The 24,163-nt window shown below is 56.5% G+C and overlaps 1 protein-coding gene across 1 annotated transcript; it reads left to right on the top strand.

Moving 5' to 3' along the window:
• The first annotated feature begins 1,152 nt into the window (after positions 1 to 1,152).
• SCRT2 (scratch family transcriptional repressor 2) lies at positions 1,153 to 15,440 on the top strand. The gene is made up of 2 exons (XM_044748460.2): positions 1,153 to 1,804; positions 12,675 to 15,440. Exons 1-2 carry the CDS (start codon positions 1,672 to 1,674, stop codon positions 13,451 to 13,453), a joined length of 912 nt encoding a protein of 303 aa, XP_044604395.1. The 5' UTR covers positions 1,153 to 1,671; the 3' UTR covers positions 13,454 to 15,440.
• The last annotated feature ends 8,723 nt before the right edge of the window (positions 15,441 to 24,163 follow it).

The raw sequence follows: 24,163 nt of genomic DNA on the forward strand, positions 1-24,163 counted from the left end.
TTTCTGCTGACTCACTGTGGGGCCTCAGGCACCTCCATGCCTTCTCTGGGTCTCAGTCTCCCAACTGGTATTGGATGACCTAGTCCTGAAAGCACATCCCCACTCCATCAGCCTGGCATCTCATAGCAGAATGCTGTTGAACAACGAGATCTTGGCATTCCTGGAGTCTGATTCTGGGACTCTGGTGCACTGGCCATCCCATCCTCTCCAAGGTCAGCCCACCACCATGGCACTTTGCCAAGCAGCCTCTGGGCCGAGGGCTGAGTTTTCCTGCTCCTCGCTCCTGCCAAGATATGGGAGCTCCCCCAGGTTTGTCAGAATGGGGTGTGGGGGGGGGGGTCTGCTCAGATCCTCTCAGAGACAAAGGAGCTGACCTGCAAAGAGTTCCAGCGGGAGCCCCGCTCCCCCTCCCTTTCCCCCTCTCCCTTCCCAGTCCACGTGTCTCTATTGTCTGCTCCCCGCTTCAGGGAAAGACACAGCCTCGGATGTGTCAAAACCACCACCCCCCGGCAGCAGGGAAATTAATTACTGGACGATTTTCACTTCCTCTTGCAGCGCCTGCCTGAGCTAGGCACCGGAACAGGACCGGCTGAGTGGGCCAGCATCGGCATGGGGGACTTGCTCCCCCCACCAGTTCTGGGAGAAGAAAGTTGAACCCCAAACCCAATAGGGGGCTTCAGTGGGAGGCCCAGCTGGGTTGGGGGGACGACTTCCTCTAATTAAAGCTGAGTGTCCACACTGGCCACTCCAGAACTGAGGGCGAAGGAGAGGACTGGAGGCAGGCGGGTTCCCGCTGGCGAGCTCACACTCTTTTCTTTGCATCCCCTTCCCTGGGTCCCCATGTGCCTGAACTCCCCCTGTCCAGATCACTCTCCCTCCTCTCCCCTTGGCTTCTCCCTCCATCTCGCACTTTTCTTTTCTTTTCTTTTCTTCGTGTCCCTGGGGGGCTTTCTTTTTGTATGTTTGTATCTCTCTTTTCCTCCCGTAGGTGTGTGTTGCTACTTCTCTCCATTTCTGTCTTTCTTCTCTCTCTGTTTCTCTCTTGTGTCTTTTTGTCCTTATCTTGGTCTCTCTGTTTCTATTTCTACCTCTTTCAGTGTGTCTCTCTCTTCCTCTGTATGTCTCTTTCTGTCTTCCCCCGTGTGTCTCCTTTCCTCTCTCTCTCTCTCTCTCTCTCTCACACACACACACACACTCCTCTTTCTCCGTCTCTCTACATCTCTGCGCCTTCCTCGTCCTCTCTTTCTCCCTCCTGCCTGCCCGCTGCTCCCTGCGCCTGGCCTGCCCCCACCGCCGCCGGTTCAGGGGAACGTGTGCGGAGCGATTGTCCTGGGGGACATTTGATGGATTAGAGCGCTGAACAGTTCCATTGCTGGGGGACCACCTGATCTCCTCCAGCCTGCGTCCCATATAAAGCCGGCAGCCGGAGTGCTGAGCACAGCTCCAGCGATCGCCTGTCTGCGCGCCGCCGCCGCCAAGCCCGAGCGGGAGCCGAGCCCGAGCCGGGGCCGCCGCCACCGGGGCCGGCTCCGCGCTGCCGCCCGCCCGCCGCCCGCTGGGAGCTGTCCAGTGCTGAAACCCCGCGCAGACAGCCAATCGCGCCCGGCTGGCCGCCTACCCCCACCGGGGCCCCACGCAAGTGCCCCCGCCGAGCCCCCTGCCAGTCGCACCATGCCGCGCTCCTTCCTGGTAAAGAAGATCAAAGGGGACGGCTTTCAGTGCAGCGGGGTGCCGGCCCCCACCTACCACCCCTTGGAGACCGCCTACGTGCTGCCTGGTGCCCGGGGGCCGCCCGGGGACAACGGTGAGTGGGACCCTGCGCGGGGATGGCGACGGTGGGGGGAGCAGCGGGGAGGGGAGTTCGGGCCCTCCCCAACTCGGGCCACGAGGAGGGGCGCGCGCGGCAGGGAGCCCTGGGAGGAGATTTCCCGGGCTGTGTGCGCCTCCGGGGCTTCCCGAGGGCCAGGCGGGCGGGGCAGAGGCTAGGCCCGTACAAAGGGAAAGTCGCAGGGTGGGCCCATCCCGCAGCCACGCGCCGGCCCGGACTTTGAAAGTTGTGGCCCCAGAACGGGGCTGGAGTGAGGGGTGGTGAGAACATGGAGAGAGAGAGGCGCCCATGAAGGGCTAGTGCTGGGGGGGCTAATGCACAAGGCAGTCTGAGGGTCCCCTGTCCCTGGTTGAGGGAAGGAGGGTGGCTGCCTGAGTGGGCTACCCTGGCGGGCAAGGTAAGCAGGCCTGGACCACCAGTCCCTGAGGAGCTGGGGTCCACTCCCTGGGGGTAGCTGGGGGCGCCCTGCTTCCCTTCAACCCTGCTCCCCCTAGCAATGCCGGACAAGTGTTCTCAGGCCCCCTCTCTCAGCAACTCTTTTGTTACCCTCAGCCACATGCCTGCCAGAGGCTGGGCAGTCCTGGGGACTGTGAGGAAGAGGGGATTTCTAGGAGGGATTTCTAGGAGGGCTTCCCCTAAAGTGGTTCCTGGTCCCCTGGCTGCACTCCTTCCCGGCTCCCAGCTTCTCACCCCCTCCAGAGCCAGCTTTGCCGCTCCTAGTGAGCCCCCACCCCCAACACACTCCATCTCTTCTCAGAGCAAGTTGCTGCAGGGACAAGGGTTTGGGGGACAAGAGAGGTCATTCAGGCTTAGAAGGGGGTGATCTCTGGAGGGTGTGGAGAAGCAGCAAAGATGCTTCTGTGGACCCCACCCCCCATCAAGTGGATCACAAAAGAGTTCTCCGCTGATGGCCCCACCAGGGCAAGTGTCTGGAGAGGAGGCATCCTTTTGGCAGTAAGAAATCTGACATCACATGTGGTATCAGCTTTGGGGAGTGTGTGTGTGTGTGAGAGAGAGAGGAGGGAAGAGGAGAGGAGAAAAAGGAGAGAAGAAAGGGCTGAGGATGAGGGGGAGCTGAGATGGCAAGGGCAGGAGCCCAGGAGGCTGGGAGCTTCCGCCTCAGGGATTTCCAAGCACTTCGCCCACATTCCATCACTCTGCCAAGCCAGGTAGCAAGAGGGCGCTGGGCAAAGGGCTCTGCGACCTCGCCAAGGTCAAAGAAATTAGAGAGTGATCAGGGATACAGCCACAGCCACCAGCCCCTGGTCTCCCCCGGATCCCCAAGAGAAGCACCCCTCTTTGCTTTGCTCACGTGTCCCTTATTCTACTGTCCTCTTTTCTTGACCCCAGGGCCTCTTGGGATCGAGGACAGAAGCCCAGGGACGTGGCTGGGCTTGGCTGTGTGCTCGCAGGACACAGGGTGGACCTGGGGCCGTGCCAGGGCTGGGAGTGTGTGTGTGGAGAGCTGGGTAGAAAGTGAAATTCCTGCAAGACTAGGATGTGGATCCCTTGAGGGAACTGACACAAAGCCCTGGGCTCCCACCCCCTGAGGCCCCCCGGTCCTGTCCCCAGGCCAGTGGAGGAAACCCAGAGAAGCCCAGAGAATTTCTCATGCACAGCCAAAACTGCAGGCTGTTCCTCAGGAAGGAGGGAGGAGTGCCTTGCCTTGAATTCAGTCCAAAAAAGCTTTGAAAAGAGCCCCTGAGTGAATAAGCAGGGACAGGGCAAAGCCATCAGCAGGGTGTTCTTAGGGATGTCCCACCAGGTTTGATCTTCTAGAACCGCCCCTGTCTTTGGCCATTTCCCTGAAAGGCTCCAGACCAGCTCCCTGGCCTCCGGGGAATCCTGAGGCTGTCCTGATAGGCCGATATCTGGCCTGGAACTCTGGGAGGGCTGGGCTCTAGATCTCTGACTTGCTGTGTGACCTTGGGCAAGTGCCTTCCCTTCTCTGGTCCTCTGCCTCCCCAGCAGTGAGAGTTTGGATGGCATGAGCTAAGTATCTCTCCAACTTTGACAAGCTCAGCTTCTATGAAGGGCAAGTGTGAGATGGGAGGCACTGAAGATGCCTGGAGGGAGGCCATTTTCAGGGTTTCTGTAGGGGTACATTTACCATTCAATGTCTGGCCAAGGGTGGCAGAGTTTCTGAGACCAGGCATTTTTCTTGGCTTCCATCTCTGCAAGCTGCCCCATGGTGAGGACAGGCACCCTGGCCTGGCCACCTTGGCAGTATCTGCAGCAGACGGTTAGTGCAAGAGACTGGGCTGACCCTTTAAGCCTGGGTATGGCTGAGAAACGCAGGGTCTGCCTTGTCCTGTTTTCAGGGGCCTCTCCTATCCCTGGGGTGTGGCCAGATGGGCAGTGAAGGCTCCCTCACTCCACCAGTGGGTAGGGGTCCTGGGGTCCTCGAGAGCCTGCTGGCTCCTAGTGGCCCGTTGTCTCTGCTCTGCCGGAAATAACCTTGCTGAGCGTTTGAGGGAAGTGTGAAAAATTGCTGAGCCGACGTTTTTCTCTCCCAGCGTGTGTAAGTGTGCTGGGTAAACAAGGAGAAAGAGAGGAGGGGGGGAGGGGGAGAGTGAGGGAGGGAAGGAGGGAGGGGGGAGGAGAGAGGGAGGGAGGAGGGAGGGCCTGGGGCTGGAGATAGTTCCAGTTATTAGAAAGATCCTCTTACAAGCCATTCCTGCAGCAAAGGCTGCAGGGTCAGGATGAGGCTGGTGGGAGGGGAATCCAGTGGGACAGGGAGGGGGCCTGTGAATGTGGAGGTCAGAGGAACCACTGGCTCCTAGCTGACGAAGATGCAGGACCCTAAATTAAAGAAGTGTACCCCCAGCTTGGGGAATGCCTGGGAGTGCTGGCTGCTGGAGAATTCCTGGAGGACTCCTCCTACACACACAGACACACACACACATGCACACACACACGCGATGCTCTTCTTTGCTTCATGCTGCCTTCCTGTTCAGCTTCTGTGGGCTGGGCAGAGGGTGCAGCAGGTGCATCTGGGCTCCAGAACCCACAGAACCCATAAATAGGGAAGGGGAAGCCCCCCAAATGGGGGATGTGCCAGGTGTCTCTGCAGAGCTCCCCAAAGGAGGAAAACCAGATGGAACCTCACCCCGTCCCCAGTACAAAGCCTCTCCCCCCACCCCCACACCCCACACCCCCCCCCCCCCCCCCCGGCTGGCTCGCCCTGCTCCTGCACTGGGCTCTGCCTCCGTGCAGCCTGCCCTTCGCCTCCTCTCCCCTGGGTGATGCTGAGCACAGATTCAGTCTCTCAGGGAGATGCCAACTCACATCCTCCTCACCCTCGCAGAACCACCTCGCCCTCCAGTGCCACCAAGCCCACCCACCCCTTCGCGGGCCCTGGCCCCATCCCGGGGGATGCTGTGGACTCTCAGCCATCCCAGAGAAGGCTGCTGCTCACCCATGAGCTTGGCTGTGGTCTCCGTGGGCCACCGCTAAGGACATCTTCACTGTCCCTGGAGTGTCTACCTCCCCTTACACCCTAACTCTGGACTCCGGCCGGCGCCAGGTACCCCTTCCTCAGCACCCCGCCCCGTCCTGCCCCCATACTCCTTCAGAGTGCATGCGACCCAGGGAGATGAGGATCAATGCCAATCCAATAACGCGGGTGTCCGCCCTCCGCGGCTACATTAAGCCTCCCCGGCAGGCTGAGGGAGCTCCCGCTTCTACCCGTAGGCTTATTTAGTCGACCACATTATACCAGCACCCGCTTCCGCTCACGCCCTCTGATGGCGCCAGGGAGTCGCTCCAGGCCAGGCCCAGGAGCCCGGCTGAAAGTCCCCAACCACCCTGCACCTAGGAAAGTCCATCTGGGGAGCAGGGATGCAAAAGGACTGCCCCAATCCAGTGGCAGAAGGAGCCCAGAGAAGGCTGGGGAGGTGCCCAAGGACACACAGCAGGCCCATCTGGGTCTTCTTTAACCACAACTTCCCCTGGCATGTCTGTCTTCACTCACGTCCAAGGCCCAGGTTAGAGACATGTCAGAGGTCCCGGCTCAGAGTCTAGGTCCAACATCCAGTCCAACATCCATGTCCAGACCTGCGGTCCAGGTCCAACGTCTACACCCAGCCTTAGGTCTAGGACTAGGTCCAAGGTCTAGATCCAAGGTCAATGTCTGAGGTTATAGGTTCCATCTGAGATTCAGGATAATCCATGTCTAAGTTCAAGTTTCAATGTCCAGGATCAGGTCCAGGTCAACGTTCAGGGTCCAGGATCAAGATCCAGGTCCAATTTCTAGTCCAAGTTCACGTCCAGGTCCATTCTCAAGGCTGGCTGGGCTCAAGTCTCAGATCCACTGTTAGCTTTCTTTGTGGCCTTGGTCTAATCTTCCCCAACCCCAGCCTCAGTTTCCCTCTCATGAAATGAAGCAGTTGAACTTGATCTCTTTCAGCTCTGACTTTCTGGGGACCCAGAAATCTGATTTTCCTAAGAATTAGTTAGTGGGAGTGTAGAATAACAGGGCCCATGTGGGATATGGAATCTGGGGCCCACAGTCCCTCCTAAAGCCTGGGGTCACACCGGGGACATGATGGGCCCGAGCTGAGCATCCACTCTTCAGACAGTGTGTTTGTGGTCCCTAAGGGCGGGCAGGAGAGTGCATATAGGCCGTGTGTCAGCACAGCAATTTAAACATCCCCAAATCTGCCCCCACACACACTGCGGGCAAAGGGCAGCACTGGCAGAGGAGGGTCAGCTCTAACCTGCCGAGGCGAACCCGCGGCCAGTGCGGGTCCATGACTTGCCCAAGGTCAGAAAGGCATAAACAGTGGACCTTGTCACACCTCCCTGGGGGCTGCTTCATCTGCGTGTTCTAGGGGTCCCCACATCCTGGAGGCCCTCTGGGGGGCACGGCGAGACACCGCTGAGAGAGATGAGGGCCCCAGAACTCTTGGCCTCCTTCCCAGCTGTGGTGGCCCCTGGAGTGGAGTGTCCACGGCCAGCCCTCGCGTAGGAAGGGAGGTTGGAATGCGTCCTCCGACTGCACCCTTCTGGGGCAGAGAGAGGAAGGGCAGAAAGCAGGAGGGCTGGAGAGACCATGCTCACCGTGCGAGAAACCCTGTCTCTGGAAGAGGCCCAGGAAAGGCCCAGGGGAGATTCCTCTGAGGGAGCAGCAGGCGCTCCCCCAAGCAGTGCTGGGAAATTCAAGACCCTCAGCCACCCACCCCATCTCCACAGCTCCTTGAAAATCTTTCCTATTGATTCCTGCAGAGCTGTGGACCTCCCTGTGGGCCACAGAAATTGGGTCACAGTCAGGAAAAAACAGAATATGGGGATTTCAGGAGGTGGGGTTGGTGGGGAGGGGCCCTGGAATCCTCTAGACACTCCCTGGGCCTGGGTCAGTGGGCATCAGCCCCACGCCTACAGCCCTGGTCATGCTAGACCAGACCTTGCTGTGCCCCCTGCTCGTGTGGACTCAGAGACCCTCCCCAGTGGGCAGGTGTACCAGCTGTCAGGCCCTTGGAGGAGGTGGGTGTCATTTCTGGTCCAGTGCCCAGGGAACCGCTAACAAAGATGCTATAATAAGGGGAGGGGGAGGCACCAGCCCCTTTGCCCAGCTCTGAGCAGACAGGAGAAACTATTTTTATCCCACTTTGCTGCTGACAGACCTGGCTTTCTGCTCAGCTGGCTGGAGCTGATTCTTGAGGCCTGAGGCCCTGGCACAGCAAGAAGCAGCTCTAAATATACCCATGCAGCAGCCCCTCAGCCACTGCCCCCCCCCCCCCAGTATGGCTGGGCCCTCCTCAGGAAAGTGGGCCACCTGGGAAGCTGGCCCCCCACCGGGCCCCTCTCTTTCTCTGCCGATCTAGACACAGAGAAGTGGGACCGGGGCTTGAAATTCCCTGGAGGGAGTTTGGGACCCTGGGAATCTGGGAGAGACTGGGAAAAGAAGCCCTGGACTGGGAGACAAGAGGCCAACCTAGCTTTGATGAGAAGTCGCTTTGTGACCTGCGGTAGGTCAAGGCCCCTCTCTGGGCCTCAGCAGAACTAGGGCACGGGAAGAAGTGACCATTGTGCTCCCTTAGACATGAGCAAATATGCATAAAGCACTGAGCAGGTGCCTTGTACACAGTAAGTGCTCAATAAGTGTTAGTCATTACTTTTATTAATTATTATTATTTACAAAAATTTAGAATAGCTTCTCCCCACCTCCCGCACCCCATCATCCCATCAGACACAGGCCAACTGGAGGGTGGATTTGAAGAAACCTACCATCTCTCGTCCCCACCACCTGGAAATCCTCCCTCCCCCAGCACACCTCCACGGCCGCTCAGGAGTTTTGGAAAAACCACAGGCGTTGGCGGGTGTCAAGCCTAACTCGTCCTCAGTGACCTTGGCCAATCCTCTCCCGTCCCCAGCCCTCTGGGCTTAGTGCAGTGCCTGACACACGGGGAGGGCTCAGGAGGGAAGCAGCAGTAGGACTTGGTGGAGATGCCTCCCGCCCCCACCTTACCCCAAGGGGTCAGTGGGTGAGACAGTGTCTGCAGAAGGCCCAGCACCTTCGTTCTCATAAAATTCCCTTCCCACCACTCCTCTGGGTGCAGGATTTTTTTTAATGGATTTGGCAGCTTCCATCTAAAACATCAAGACTCTTGGGCAGGGAAAACCAAGTCATTCTCAGGTGACACGTGCATGACATCTACACATCTCCAAACTGTTTCTGAGCCTTCCCCATAGCCTCACGTGGCAGGAGTGGCTCTGGTCCCTTGCCCTCAAATGTGGGATTTGAGTCCAGAGAGGCTGTGTGACTTGCCGAAGGTCACACAGCTAGGGTATGAGTAAAAGGGCCAGGAGAAGAGACCTGGCTCTTCTCCCTGGGTCCCTCCCTGCCTCTTTTGAGATCTAAGCAAGAGAGCCCTGTCTCCCCCTGTCAGCTGGGGGACAGGCAGCTCAGCCTTCCACAGTCACCTGTGGGGCAGAGGAAGGCACTCCAAATCCATCTGGGTTTGACACACAAACTTAGAAGAGCATGGCCTATGGTGTCCTAAAGGAGTCTCCAGGGTTGAGGCCCAGAGAGGTGGGGTGGTTTACCCAAGGTCACCTTGGGCAACCTGGGACCCCCATGTGTGTCTCTCACTCTGGCAGATTAGAAGGCTATCACCAGGAAATGCAGGGATAATAGTAATGGCAATAATAACGACAGCTTGAGAGGCTGCTGCGTGCCAGGAATTGTACACTTTACAGGCAATGATTCATTCAGTCCTATTATGAGCTCCCTTACACAAATGTGGCACCACAAGGTTAAACAACTTGCCCAAGGTCACCCAGCTAGGGAGAGGTCGTGGACCTGTGGAGAACAAGGTGGAGGTGATGGGGGCTGTGGGGCGGGGACAGGACAATGGGCATCACTGAGACATCTATTCAGCCACGGGGCAGAAAGGCTCTTTAGAGTATGCAGCCGACCTTCTTCCTGGACAGACCTGGACCAGAGGTTAAGCAACCGGCCAAGGTCACAAAGCAAGTTACAACCACCTCCTGCTAATCTGATCCCCCGCCGGCAGCGCACGCCAAACTCCACAGCTGCACCAGGCCTGGCCCCACGATTCCAGCCCCCAAGGCAATTCCGCATCCCTCCCTATGCAGAGAGCAGCCTTTGTTTGAGACGTCCCTATTTCTATGTCAAGAGCCCCCGCAGGGACTGGAGTAGGTGCTGTAGTGCCGCAGGCCGCCACCAGAGGGCGCCAGGGTCGGGGAGCCCAGTTGGGGTGAGGACCACCTGGTTCATGGAGCCGCCCAGGAAAGGAGGTAGAAATCACACACGCTGGGGGAGTAAACAGAGGCCCAGAGAGGAGCAGCAAGAGGAGTCTGGGCTGACGCCGAGACAACCGCAGCACACAAACTCACCTGGGGAGATTGTTATTCTTAGTAATAACAGCCAACATGTACTGTGGGTTTACAATGTGCCAGGCCCTGGGTGAGAATTCTGGCTCTAAGTTACTAGCTGTGCGACCCTGGGCTTGTTACTTAACTACCTTGTGCCTCGGTTTCCTCATCTGTAAGACGGTACCAACCTTAAGAGTCATAAGGCTGGAATGCATTTGTGTGTGAGGCCTTTAAATCATGTCTGACACACAAGTGCCCCAGGAGTGTTGGTTATTATCTGGCCACTTTTCACTTACATTTGTTTACTCATGGGCTCCTCACTGCAACTGTATGTGTTATGTGCTTTTATGATTCCCCATTTACAGCTGGGGAAACAGAAGCACAGAGAGGTCAAGAAGTTTGTCCAAGATCACACAGCTGGGAATAGTAAAGCGGAACTCAGTCTAGGCTGTGTGGCACTCAAGTTGTGTTCTTAAACGATATGCCATTCTTCTAATGACAGAACATGCCAGCGCCTGGTCACATGATCGGTGACCCCCTCCAAATGGATTCTTTACTATCCTCATATCTAGAGAAAGGAGCTGAGGTGCAGAAAGATGCATGACCTGCTCAAGGTCACCCGGCTACAGTCTGTGTTGGGGAATCAAGTTGTCCCAAGACCAGGGACAAGTAGAGAGAATGGCCTGTAGCAGACCCTGCTGGGCTAGGGGGTGAGGCTGGCCTGGCAAATCTTTATTACCCATTTCACAAATACTTATTGAGTGCCCACTAGCTGGGGGCCTAGAGATGGGGGGTGAACAGCCCAGCCACCGCCCCTTCCTCAGGGACCCTCAGTGAGTGGAAAATGGGGGGAGCACTGCAGTGGCTTCCAACCCTCGCTCCACCCCTTGAGCAAGTACCACCACCATTCTACACCTCGGCCTCCTTATCTGTAATTCAAGGATTTTTGTGATGATCCAGTGAGGTGATGGGAGTGAAGCTCTCAGCACAGAGCCGGGCACATAGTAAGCGCTCAATAAATATTAGCTGCCATCATCATCAGTAATCACGATGGGAAGAAATACAGAAGGAGAAAGAGGGGGTCTGGGAGTAGCCAATGGGTATTTAACTCAGTTTCAAACAATACTCCCCGAACTTCTTGGGGCCTGAGTACCAGGACTGATCCTGGAATGGGAGGTAGGGGAAGCTCCAGACCAAAGGCAGATAGCAGGGAGGAGCGGGGTGCTGAGAGGCTGGGCAAGTGCCCCACCCATTTCAGAACTGACAGGGCCACTGCCCTCTGCATCCGACCACAGAGTGCCTCCCTGCTGAGTCACGCACCCCCACAAGCCCCCATCACTGCGTGTGCATGCAGCTGAAGGGAGAGAGGGAAAAATAAGGGCACACCCTGGCCTTCAGGGTTGGGGGACAGTTTGCACAGACTTCCCCCTGTGACCATCCCAAGTGCCAGAAGAGAGGCCGAGGCACGGAGGCTCAATCAGGCAGGCCGTTTGAAGGAAGGCAGGCTCGGAATCTGGCTCCCTGCTTACAAAAACCCTCTGCCATCCGCTCACTGGAGTAGGGGAGGCTGGGGTTGGGGGGGGGGTGCGACACAGATCTCAGGGGTCCGAAGGAGAGGACCAAACGCCCCCTGTGCCACTCCCCCACTGTGAAACCTCGGAAAGAGCCCTAACCTCCACTGTCCTCCAGAATCAAAGGGCGATGGAAACACTTGTTAGTTTAGTGCCAGGTTGATACGTTTGTGCATGTCTGCCAGGAACTCTCCAGGGAGCCCAGGCTCCAGGGTTCTCAGGAGGGTGCTAGGGCCATGTGAGGCGCTGGGAGACACAGACAAATCCGGTGGCCCCTGCCCCCGGGGAGCCCCTGTGGAATCCCCCAGGAGAGCCACAGCCAGCCCACCCACCAATCACGCAAACCCAAGATGGACAGGATTTCTGGTCCAACTCTAGAGGGAAGGGAGCAGCGGGGGGAGGGGAGTCCTCACAGGGGGCACTCCAGAAGGCTTCCAGTGGAGCAGGGAGCAAGGGAGGCCTGGGAGCAAGGACAAGGAGGTCCCTCTCCTGGAACACCTATTCCACGCCACACCCTTGACCTCTGAAACCCTCCAGCTGCCCTGCGAGGTGGGTCTAACAGCATGAGATCCATTTAGGCACCATCTATTCACCGTACCCCTCTCCGGAGCCTGGCACATGCTGGGCACACGGATCCAGCCCCGGGAAGCTCACAGTCTGGTGGGGGAGGCAGACAATTAAATAATCTTCAGTGAAGTCACTTTTTCGAGCAAGTAAAAAGCATAATTATAATAGCTAACATTTATACAGCAATTACTGTGCGCTCCCTCTCTCTTTCTCAATTTCCTTATATGTAAAATGGGGATTATAATAGTACCTACTCGGCGGGGTCTATGATGGTTAAATGAGCTAACATGCGTGAAGCATCAAGTGCTTACTGGCACACGGTAAGCGCTTAATACATGGTTCTTTCCATCACTTCACTCAGTCCTTCCAAAGACCCTGGGAAGGAGTGTCCAGTTATAAGCTCCATTTTGTGGATGAGGAAACCGAGGTTCAGAGAAGTTATAGCATTGGAATGGCAGGATGTCGTTGGAATAAAGACAGCATGGGCTTCGGCGTCAGCCTGCAAAGGTTTGAATCTGGCTCCATCACTTACAAGCTGTGAGCTTAGACTATACGCCTCAGTTTCTCTATCTGTAAAGCGGCTGTAATAATAAGACCTCCCCTGCGTGGCTGTGAGCACTTAAGAGAACACAAAGCCAGCACACAGGGCCCCGCGCTCCACGAGGATGGGGTGGGCGGTATTTTCACTGTGGTCCACGGAGGAGGGATCTGACCCAGGCAGCCTGACGCCAAGAGCAGAGGCGCACGACAGCCACCAATGTCTTACAAGCAACCATCCTCTTCCAAGAGCGCCCGCGGGGCGGCCGAGCTGGGGGGCGCGGGTGACCCAGGGCCTCACCTTCCTGGCCGCTCCCCTCTCGCCCCTCCAGGTTATGCCCCGCACTGCCTGCCCCCCAGCAGCTACGATGCGGACCAGAAGCCGGGCCTGGAGCTCGCGCCGGCCGAGCCCGCGTACCCGCCGGCGGCGCCCGAGGAGTACAGCGACCCCGAAAGCCCGCAGTCCAGCCTGTCGGCGCGCTACTTCCGCGGGGAGGCGGCCGTGACCGACAGCTACTCCATGGACGCCTTCTTCATCTCGGACGGCCGCTCGCGGCGGCGGCGCGGCGGGGACGCGGGGGGCGCGGGGGATGCCGGCGGCGGGGGGCGCGCGGGGCGCGCGGGGGCGCCGGCGGGGGGCGGGCACCGGCACGCGTGCGCCGAGTGCGGCAAAACGTACGCCACGTCGTCGAACCTGAGCCGCCACAAGCAGACGCACCGCAGCCTGGACAGCCAGCTGGCGCGCAAGTGCCCCACGTGCGGCAAGGCGTACGTGTCCATGCCCGCGCTCGCCATGCACGTGCTCACGCACAACCTGCGCCACAAGTGCGGCGTGTGCGGCAAGGCCTTCTCGCGGCCCTGGCTGCTGCAGGGCCACATGCGCTCGCACACGGGCGAGAAGCCGTTCGGCTGCGCGCACTGCGGCAAGGCCTTCGCCGACCGCTCCAACCTGCGCGCGCACATGCAGACGCACTCGGCCTTCAAGCACTACCGCTGCCGCCAGTGCGACAAGAGCTTCGCGCTCAAGTCCTACCTCCACAAGCACTGCGAGGCCGCGTGCGTCAAGGGCGCCGAGCCGCCCCCGCCGCCTCCCGCCGGGCCTGCCAGCTGAGCCCCTGCCGCCCCCCGGGCCCCCCACGCGCGCCCTCAGCGCCCTCTCCACCCTCCAGCTGCGTTTCCCTCCCACGCCCCTCGTGGGGACCCCCCAGCCTCCCAACCCGGAACTTTTCTCTCCAGCCCCCACACCCGTCACTCCCTTCTGGCACTGTCTTCCTCAGTGTAGCCCCACCCTCGTCCTTTCCGGCTACCGAGACTCGGACCTTGACCCCCTGGCCATGCCCCCAAGGCTCCCAACTCAGGCACCAGGTCCGCACCTCTCCCAGGCCTCAGAGCTGGAATCTTCGCCCACCCAGACCCTGTACCTCTCCCCTTGTAACTTTCAGACCTTTTTGAGGCTCTCTGACCATTCCTCTCTCGGAGCCCCCAATCTAAGGCCCAAACCTATCCTTGCCTCTCACACCTGCCTTGGTTTCCCCATTCCCAGCAGGACGCAGACCCTGCGGCCCCCGGACCCCACTCCAACCCCAGACCTCCAAGACCCAGTCCAGTCTCCCTGTGCGCGTGCCCATCCAGGGATCTACTCCTCACCGCTCTTGGAGTCCCAGTCTGTTCCTGATCCCCTCCAGGGTCCAGCCATTCACACACCGCGGCCACCACCATCCCCACGCTCACACACATTGTCAGTCCTGGGGGCCTTCTCACTCCCACCTCTTACTCTCTCCAGACCCCCTCGCGCTCATCCCTGGAGCAGCTCTCACCCCTCTGAGTTCACCCGGCCTGGGACAGACTGGAGGGGTCCATCAGGCCCTGCCCCCGCATGTAGCCCCTGTCTCACCCCAGGACAGCCCCTCCCTCGGCTGCCAGCCTTGAGCTGCCCTCTCCCCAGATTGTGAGCACTTTCCCCCACCCCCAGGACTACAGGTACCCTCCTTGTTTGTTGGGGGGAGGTCTGGGGCACCTCACAAATGCCCTTTCCCCCGTCCGGCTGGGCCTCTCCAGTTATTTATTTGTGTATTTATTTATTTATCTATTTATTATTCTATTTAATCTCTTGGCCTCACCCAGGGACAGTTTGGCTTCCCCAGCTGGACTGGGAGGTCAGGGAGCCAGGCAAGGAGAGGGACAGCAAAGGCCATCGAGGGCTGTTCCCCCCCCCCACACACCCGGCCTGGAGTGAGGGAGAAGCCCCACCCTCCTCAGAGCCTGAGCTCGCTGGGGAAGGGGGCAGCGGAACGGAAGGGGTAGCTTGCTGACCCTCGACGGCGGGATGGGGGCGTGAGGAGGTCCAGGCGTGGGGCAGGTCCCCGTCTCCTGAGCCTTCCACTCCCACTCCAGGGAGACCGGAGAGAGGCGCCTCCTCGATTTGTTTCCGATTTATTCCTCTTCTCGAGGGACCCCAGCTTCCAGGGACCGATTGAGCCCCGGACCCCGCTGGGGCCTCCGGCCCGCTCCGCTCCCCGGGAGGAGCGCTCCCTCCCGGCCACGTCTATGCAACTCTCCCGGGCAGAGGGGCCGGGGCTGCCAGGCACCCCCGTTGGCCGCCACTACCTCCCCCGCCGCGCTTTTGCATGCCCGGGCGAGGACCGAAGCACACCCCTCCGCGCTCACCGGCCCTGGTTCCCTCTGCTTTAAGCACACGCCTCTGCCCCGTCGCTAGGGGCCCAGCTCGGGGCAGGAGTCCCGGATTCTCCGACCCTCCCCCTCTTCTCCAAGCCACAAAGGAGGGTGGAGACTGGAGGGGCCTCTGGCGCAGGGGAACTTCCCTAGGGCGTCTCAGCTCCAGGCCCACCAGGGACGGGAGGCGGCAGGGATGGGGGAGGCAGAGGGGTCGCAGAAGCAATTACGGAGGGGGTTGACCCTGTAAATAGGAATTTCCGACAGCAATAATTTTCCATGCATGCTAAGCCTTTGGCCATATTTTGTACGAGCGCTTGGCGCTCCCCTCCTCCCTCTCCCCCCATCCCCTGCCCCAGCCCCCCAGCCCTTCCTCACCTCCAGCAGTATTACTTGTAACGCAATTCAGGGATATTAAAGGGACTTTGGCCACTCAACAGCGCCTCTGGACCTTGTGGTGGGGACTAGGGGGGTAGGGGGAGAGGAGGGCGTCTGAGGCAGCCGATTTTTTCTACTCTATTTCCCTCCCTGTAGCCACAAGGGGTCGCACAGCTCCAGGGGTCCCTTGACATGGACATGGTCCCAGGCATCCTCAATCCTAACTATTCCTCAAACACTGGGGTCACAAACCCAAAGAGTTCAAGAACCAGATTAAAAACATAAGAGAGTAAAACAGGTTACCTTAAGACATTAGGGAATGGTGGAGCCTGTGACTAACAGAAAAGAGATGTCTCACCTTAAAGAACTGAGATTCAAATTAACTACACCAGCCAAACAAATACAACTGTGAACCAGATTTGTCCCGTGGCAGCCAGTTTACAACTCCTGTATTCTTCTCCACTTCATCTCCTGCTGTTCTGGGGGAGTCTGCCTGGCCCTATTGGTCATTCATGCAGCAAGTGTGTGCATGCAAAAATGTTGGCTTTGGCTCAGCAGGCAAAACTGTCTGAAAACAGTGAGCTGCCCCTAGAGCTTGTGAGCTCCCTGTGGCCAAAAGTGTCCAGGACGACGTTGGATAACCAGTCCATCCTCCTTGCCAGCTGCCTTGGTGATCTTTCAAGATACAAAGCTGCCCTTACCTTACTAGAAACCTCACTGGGGACCACCAACCCCATGCCACTTAACTCCAACCCCCAACACAGACTCCCCGAGAGGTGGGGCCATGTGCTTTGAGGGCTGGATGCCGGGCTGGGGGGTGGGGGCTCCAGGCTGGAGCCCCATCTCCCCTGGGGCCACCTTTCTGGTTTGGTTTCCTCCTTTTTTAGTCAATGCACTCAACTTTCAGACTCACCCTAGTGCCTCTGCCTTTCCCTCTACACACCTCCGGACGGGAGGCTGCGTCCTGAGCTATGTGCTCGGTGTCTCCAGCGATGACAGCAGTGTGGGAACAATCACAAAGTCTCCATCGGGGTTTGGGGCCCAGGCACCAGATGCCTTCTCTAGCCATCCACACCCAGTCCTCGGTGGCTGCACATGCTCCTGACTGGCTGTTGCATCGATGACGTTTGTTTCAGGTCCAGGCAACAGAACCCACTCCAGATCTGCATTTTATAAACATCTAATTCCCTGTATTAAATTCCTTTGCATCACGAAGTAATTTAATACAGGGAATTGGCTGCTGACAAAACTGATAGAAGGACTTCAGGGGCGAGCCCTCAGCTGGACCCCCAGAACATCCTCACAGAACTGGCCCACCAGCTATGTTGCTGGCTCCTCCACAACCAGAGCGGGGGAGGCAGGAGGCTCATGGAACCACTGAGTTCAAGAATACAGCACTATAGGTGCGACTCAGGGACCAGGAGGGCCCTGCCACTACCTCCATCTCCCATCTCCCGCTATGCTGGTGGCTCGATGATGGAACACTGTTACGGAAAAACTTAGTGCCTCCAGGACCATCTTGCCAGTAGAAAGAGACGAGGTAATAAGAAAATGGCCCCTACCCACTTCTGCCATCCGAATTCAGCAGAAGTGCATCCAACCAGCAGAACCCACACCACTGTCAGTAACCTTGCTGCAAGGAAGTCTGAGAAATGCAGTTTTTAACTCTCCAAATGCAATACAGAAGCCACCCTAGCGGGAGATGGGAGTGGATACTGGGTGCCCGGTGACTATCCGGCTCAGCTGTAGTGGTCTATCATCCACCCATGCCTCCTTCCTTGATTGGCAGCCATGCAATCTGGGGACTGAACATCAGCATAGGGGGTGGTCTTGACTGGTCAAAGAGTAATCTCATCCCCCATGGGCTGAGAAATGGGTATATGCCTCAATTCTGGCCATGAAACTTGAGGGGAGTTTCGCTGGAAGCTTATTCAAAACTTTGCTGCTTCCTTTTTTAAGAGACAGGAAGCAAGGTCTCTCTTCCCGCCAAACATGAACAAGGGAGCAGGTCATCTTGTGACCATGGAGGGAGCCAGCCTTAGCATGAAGCCCACACCCTGGGCGGCGGAGCGGAGGGAAGGGAAAAGCCCACGTTCCTGATGAGATCAGGGAGCCACTGAAAAAACACCTTGAAGCCCGCAGCATATGCTGCCGCTGGACTTTGCGGTATGTGACGTGAGTAGCTTTATTGTCTGAGTCAGCTGAATGGGTCTCTGTTCCCTGCAGCCCAGAGCACCTCAACTGGCACGTGGATCCAGTCTGCTTTCCATAAGTCTCTTGGAGGAAGACCTCCGCGATGCGACTTTCTGGTCTCCTCTTACTGTCTGTCTGCTCCACCAAGCTAGTCTCATCTTCCTGCACCCCAGGAAGGAAGCCACTTCCTGTTCCTTCTTGTACGTTTGTGTCCCTAAAGGTTCTCCCCCTGACTCCTCTTCTCACGGCATGCTCTCATGAAGCAGTCTCATTACGCCCCTGGCTTCAGTTTCCACCCACATGCAGATGACTTGCAAATTTACAGTTTCCATTCCGACCTCCTCTCTGAGCTGCAAATCCACCCCTGCCTGCAGGTGCCCTCCACTTGGATATCCCCAAAGCACCATAGACCAGCCTAAGTCTGAAGCCGAGATGTGGTTCTCCCCCAGGGTTTCTCACTTCCATGAGAGGCACCAGCACCCAGCCAGTCCTGTAGGCGTCAAACCCAGACGTCATGTCCGCTACCTGTCTCCTCGACCCTACCACCCAATCCATCACCAGGTTCTGTCAATGTTTCCTCTCCATCTTCTCAGTCTCCACCCTAGTCCATAGCTGCAGTCATCTCCTACCTGGACAACCGGACCCCCTTCTCACTGGTTTCCCTGGATCCACTCTGCCTCCACCACCTCCCTTCCTCTCTCCACAGCAGCCACAGGGATCTTTTCAAAAATGCAGATCTGATCACATCACTCCATTCCCCTTCCCTGCTTAAAACATTCCAGTGACTTCCCACTGTGTGCGTGGGAAAAGCAGAACCTGCTTAGGGTGACTTTCAAAGCCCTACTTTGTCTGGCTCTTTCCATCACTGCAGCTGAATCTTCAACCATGTTCCTCTTCGCTCTTTGAGTTCCAGCCACCTCTCTTCAGCAATTTTGTTCCCTCCTGCCACAGGGCCTTTGCATAAGCTGTTCTCACCACCAGTAACATACTCCATCTGCACTGCCATCACCACTACGCTTCACTAGTTATTGCCTTTTCATCCTTCATCTCCCAGCTAGGTGGTCACTTCCTTCCTCAGGGGCCACATGCTGTTCATGCAGCACTTACCATCAATGTACGCTTTTCCTTCAATCAGTGTGATTATTTCATCATTGTCTGTCTCCCCCATTAGACTCTAAGCTTCATGAGACAGAGACTGAAGTGTCTTTTTGCTCATCCTCTAGGTCTAGTACAGTGCCTAGCCAAAAGCAGATAACCAGTAAGTGTTTTTTTAATGAACTACATACATTTAACTCATAATATGCTTTAAAAACATCTCTGTCCCTCAGGGCCATAGCTGATGGGTTCAGATGTGGGCATCTGACTAGAACTTGGAAATTTCCTCTCCCTTTCTCTGAGTCATAAGACCTGTAACTTGAACGCTGCGGCTTACTTAGCAGCCTCCATTCCCTCCTTCCACAGTAAGAGAACTCCACCTTCAGCCAAGCACACTGCCTCATTGAAGACTACATATCCCAGCTGCCCTTGCAGCCAGGGGTGGTCGTGTGACCAAGTTCTGGTCAAGGACATGCGAGGGAAAGTGTTATATGGAACTCCCGAGACAGCACCCTAAAAAGGAGGGGGTCCTGTCCTTTTGCCTTTCCATTTCTGCCCCCTCTTCCAGGCTGGCACTTCAGCAGCCATCTTGAACCAGGAGGTGACCCTGAGAAGGAAAACCTTACTCTAAAATGATGGAGGTGACAGAGAGAAAGGGCCTGTGCCCCTAGTGACCACGGAGTCACCACCCCAGCCCCCGACTTCCTACTTCCAGATTCTTCTTCATGAAAGGAAACACTTTAGAGTATTTTAAACCTCTTTTGTCAGCCTCTCTTACTAAAAGCCAAACATAATCCCTGCTGACAGCCACGTTCCTGTCACGTGGAGGTGATCTCTCTGCCAAGTGAGAGACGGAGAAAAAAGCCTCTGAGCTCACTTTTCCCTGCAGCCCAGCTTCAGCCCACAGTCAGCAAGAGGTCTCATTTTCATTAAGCTAATTCCTGGTGGCTTTCTTCATTGCACACAGGAATCCTGGCTAACACATCGAGACTAGTCTGGAAGTGCAAACATGGAGAGACCTTCGAGTTCTATTGTTCATTTGAAATGTAATCGAATGGCTCACATTTATTGAGCACCTACAGTGTGTTGGGACTGTCCTAAGGACTTTACCTACATCGACTCTTGTCATTCTTCCAACAACCCTACCAATTGATGCCACTGTTATGGCCATTTTGCAGGTTAGGAAACTGAGACACAGACAGGTGACTGGCCCAAAGTCACACATTTAATAAGATGAGTGTAATTTTAACCCAGACAAGGTGCAGAACTAGGGAGGATGACCCATGAAGTGCCCCTCTGCCTTGGTTTTGGTACCCGATAGCAAAGGCGGAGACTTGAGTGCGGTGGGCTATTTGGGAGGTGCTCCCAGGAAGCGGGAGTGAGGGGGCGAGAATGGGACAGAGGGTGTTAGTGAGGTCGCAGCTGCAGCAATGGGGCTGGGACTGCTGGTCTCTGAGAAGGGTCCAGAAAGGTCCAAATGGTCTGGAATACCTCTCGCAAGTGTCCACCTCTGATGACGAAAGACGGGCTTTTACTCTCCAGCTCCTGTCCCCACTGGCAAACCCCCCAACACCTCGGGGATGTGCTGGTGAGTGGGCAGAGTCCGGCAGGCGTGCGAGATGTGGAAGACACAGGCAGCTTGGGCTGGGAAGCTGGCCGTGCTAGGTGAGTCCCGGCGTGCACAGGACTTGCCACCACAGCTTCGGCTGAAATCAAAGCTGGGCCAAGGGTTCATGACACTGCCACCCAGCCCTTCGCTCCACCCTTTCCTCGTCAACAAACCTCACATTCGTTCAGACATCCACCCATCACTTAACCCATCCAGGTGGCTCAGAGGAGGCGGAGCCCAGGGGTGTGGCCGATTGGTCTCCTCTAAGTCAATCACAGTCACCAGAGGGGGTGACAGGTCTCAGCACCCACGCTTAAGCCGCTCAGCACACACACATGTCCCTGGAGAATGTTATTAATCCCGGGTAGTCACGTGACTCAAGCCAGCCCAATCATGGCTTTAAATCCATCATCACTGGGGGAGAAGTTTTCTCTCTCTTCTCCAGGATGTGAACTGCTATGGACTGAATGTTCGTGTCCCCCTAAAGTTGGTACGTTGGAACCTAATCCTCAGTGTGCTGGTGTTAGGAGGTGGGGCTTTGGGGAGGTAAGTAGGTCATGAGGGTGGAGCCCTCGTGAACATGATTAGTGCCCTTATAAAAAGAGACCCCAGAGAGCTCTCTTCACCCCTTTCACCATGTGAGGACACAGCGAGAAGATGGCCATCTATGAACCAGGAAGTGGGCTGTCACCAGATTTGGAATCTGCCGGTGCCTTGATCTGGGACTTCCAGCCTGCAGAACTGAGAGAAATAAACGCTCGTGGTTTAAGTCACCCTGTCACCAGCATTTTGTTACAGCCGCCTGAGCTGACTAGGACATACACAAAGGAGGTTACCCCAGTTGGCATTGGCAGCCATCTTGTGACTAAGAGGAGAAGCAGTTTAAGTGCAAAGCTGCCTCAAGACCCCAAGGAGGTGTTCAGAAGCTGCAGAAGAAAGAGGCAAACTTTCTGTCTAAAATAAGAACAGGAACTTGAGGATTAGTAAAGGGGAGAAAGAGGAGATGGACGAGAAAACTCAAAGGGAGAATGGGACCGGGCAACATGGCAGAATGCTGCAAGCCAGTTGTAGAAAGGGACAAGAGCCTTCAGGGGCAGGGAAGATGAGATTTATGTTCCCTCTGTGGCACAGTAATCCTTTCGTCTCCCCAAGCAGCCAGGAAACTCCTCCGCATTCTCGAATGCCTGATGCACCAGATTCTTTGCCAAAAATGAAAGAGAAGGGGAGGAGCAGGGAGCCCGGGGAGCAGGATGGGGAGAGCAGGCGGTGAGGTCCTTCAGCTGCGAACAACAAACACAGACGCCGGCTGGTTTGGACAGAAAAGGCATTTATTGACGTCTTGCCCCTTATTCCCTTGGGCCCCCTCTGGGGTCACCACAGGGAGGCAGCGTCATCAGCGAGTGCTCAGAGGCTCGCTCGGTCCGAGTCCAGAGCAGCCCAGAGCAGCCCAGAAAGGGCAGCGATTTAACATCCTCAGGCCGCCCTCAACTAGGGAATAAATACGCAGCCCTCATCCCTTAGAGGGAGAACTCTGATGCATGACTCTGATGCATGGGGTCTCACGCATCAGAACTGTATGGCTTCTTGAGTCCCCAGCAGGAGCGAGCCTCGGTTGTCCACCAGGTCAACCGACTGAGCAGTGTACCCTTTATCAGCATTTCTCCATTCCCCAGAACTTCCTGGGGTCACCTCCTACTGCAGAGGTGTCTTCCAAAGATGGTCACAATGGTATCTCCCCAGTGGGGACGAGCTCTTTTAGAACCACGCTCGCTCCTCCTCCCATCGTGAGATGGAGCCTCTGTCCCTTCCCTTGGCGGGGAGGGTGTTGTGACAGCTCCTGCAGACAGAACACTGCAGAAATGATGCTGTATGACCCCCAAGACCAGACTGGAAAAGGCCATGAAGCTTCCGCCAGGTTCTCTTGGGACACTCGCTCTCGGAAGCCGGCTGCCATGCTACGAGGAAGCCCAGGCCACATGGAGGGGCTCTGGCTGATGGGCAGTGTCATCCAACGCAGGTGGAAGTGACGTCACCTCTCCATGATTCCAGCCCTAGCCGTTGAGTCGCCTCCCGGCTGATGACCCAAACACTGTAGAACAGAGACAAGCAGTCCCCACTGTGCCCTGTCTGAATTGCTCAGCCACAGGACCTGGGAGGATAATAAAATGGCGGTTTTATGCGACTGAATTTTGCAGTGGTTTGTCTTACAGCGACAGTAACGAGAACATCTCCCAGACCAACCACCTGCACATGAGTCCTTGTCTCAGGGTCCACTTCTGGAAGAATCCAGACTTAAACAAAAAGAAGTTGAGTATCTCCCAGAACTTCTCCAGCTTCCAGTTCCAGGCTTACGTTAGCCCCAGTGGAAGGCACGCATCTTACTCCCAAGAGACTTGAGTCTCAGTCTCCTTGGTCAAGGGGCAGATGGGCCAATATGATGCAACAGTTGGCTCGGCCGGCTCCCCTTCCCCCCGGCCTCCCACTATGGGGTCCGCCCCACCGACCACACGTCCTGAGAGTTGGGGAGGGAGGATCCCCACAGGAAAACTGGGTCACAGCTCCCAGGCCTCGCCGGTTCTCTTCAGGGATCAGGGCCATGAACTTCAGGGGAGGATAAACCCTCCTGAGCCCAGAGCTGAGTGTCAGTTAAACTACACCAATCACGGCCATCCCACTCCCTTCCCAGGGACCGGTTCAGGAATGGACACCTGATAAAATTCTTGCCAATGAGATGGGAGGAAAAGGCTCCTGGGAAACGGGGAGGGGATGGTTAGTAAAGGTTTCTTCACTTTTAAAAAGAGGCACAGGGGCTGGCCCCGTGGCATAGTGGGTAAGGTCAGCACATTCTGCTTTGGTGGCCTGGGTTTGTGGGTTCAGATCCCAGGCGCAGACCTACAACACACATCAGCCGTGCTGAGGCAGTGACACACATATAAAGTGTAGGAAGACTGGCACAGATGTTAGCTCACGGCTTATCTTCCTCAAGCAGGAAAAAAAAAAAAGAGAGAAACAAACAGATGTCCTAACTTCCACCTTCGAAAGTTATTGTATAGTGATGTGATGCTTGGAGCTACAGTAGCCATCTTGCACCACGAGGGGCAAGCCTGAGGATAAAAACCAGAACACGGAAGATGATGATACAGAAAGATGGAAAGAACGTGGGTCTTTGACGACATAATTCAACTGCCTCTTTGCCAAGCGTGGGTATACCTACCTCCATACATCTTATTATGTGAAAAAACAAATATTCTTAGTGTTTAAGCTAAGTTGAACTACAGGAATTTTAAAACACAGATTTGATATCAGGAGTGGGGGCCTCCCTAGGCAAACCTGGATGAGCGATTCAGGTCAAATACCCATTCTCCCATTCCAGAACCTGTTCTCCTGCTTCCTCTTACTTCCTGGAATGAGGAAGTGGCTCTAGAAGGGGAAGCTTCCCCCTTGATGAAACTCTAATTCTCAATAATTCTGGGGCGTCAGCTCTACTTCCTGAAACAAAGGACAATTTAGGTGCGCCCAGGGGTCATATTTTGGAACAGCAGAAAGAAAGGTTCAGGTCCAATTCATCACCACCTCAGTGTCCTAAGGTTTTCGAGTGACTAAGAACGCCACGCGAATGACCAACAGCACACTAGGACGTTACACAACTCACAGGGCACTTGCCACACGCGTCCTCTCAATTCACACTCGAAACGTCATCCGTCGCGTGATGGGCGGCATTACCCCGGTTTGCAGAGGGTCAGAAGGTGTCAGTAACCAGCCGTGCGGCCGCCCCCACACACACTGGGGCTACCTTCTCCGCTGTCTCCGGCTGGGCAGTGCGTATGCCTTCCCCAGGCAGGTGCCAACCACGGGGCAGAGGAAACTGGACCA

Source organism: Equus asinus, chromosome 15, assembly GCF_041296235.1.
Source record: "Equus asinus isolate D_3611 breed Donkey chromosome 15, EquAss-T2T_v2, whole genome shotgun sequence".
Taxonomy (NCBI): domain Eukaryota; kingdom Metazoa; phylum Chordata; class Mammalia; order Perissodactyla; family Equidae; genus Equus; species Equus asinus.

What these genes read in the sequence shown, in the direction of transcription:
- SCRT2 (XM_044748460.2), top strand. Translation starts at nt 1,672, where the DNA reads ATGCCGCGCTCCTTCCTGGTAAAGAAGATCAAAGGGGACGGCTTTCAG. An exon ending in GGGGCCGCCCGGGGACAACG is followed by an intron (nt 1,805 to 12,674) that starts GTGAGTGGGACC and finishes TCGCCCCTCCAG; the next exon opens with GTTATGCCCCGCACTGCCTG.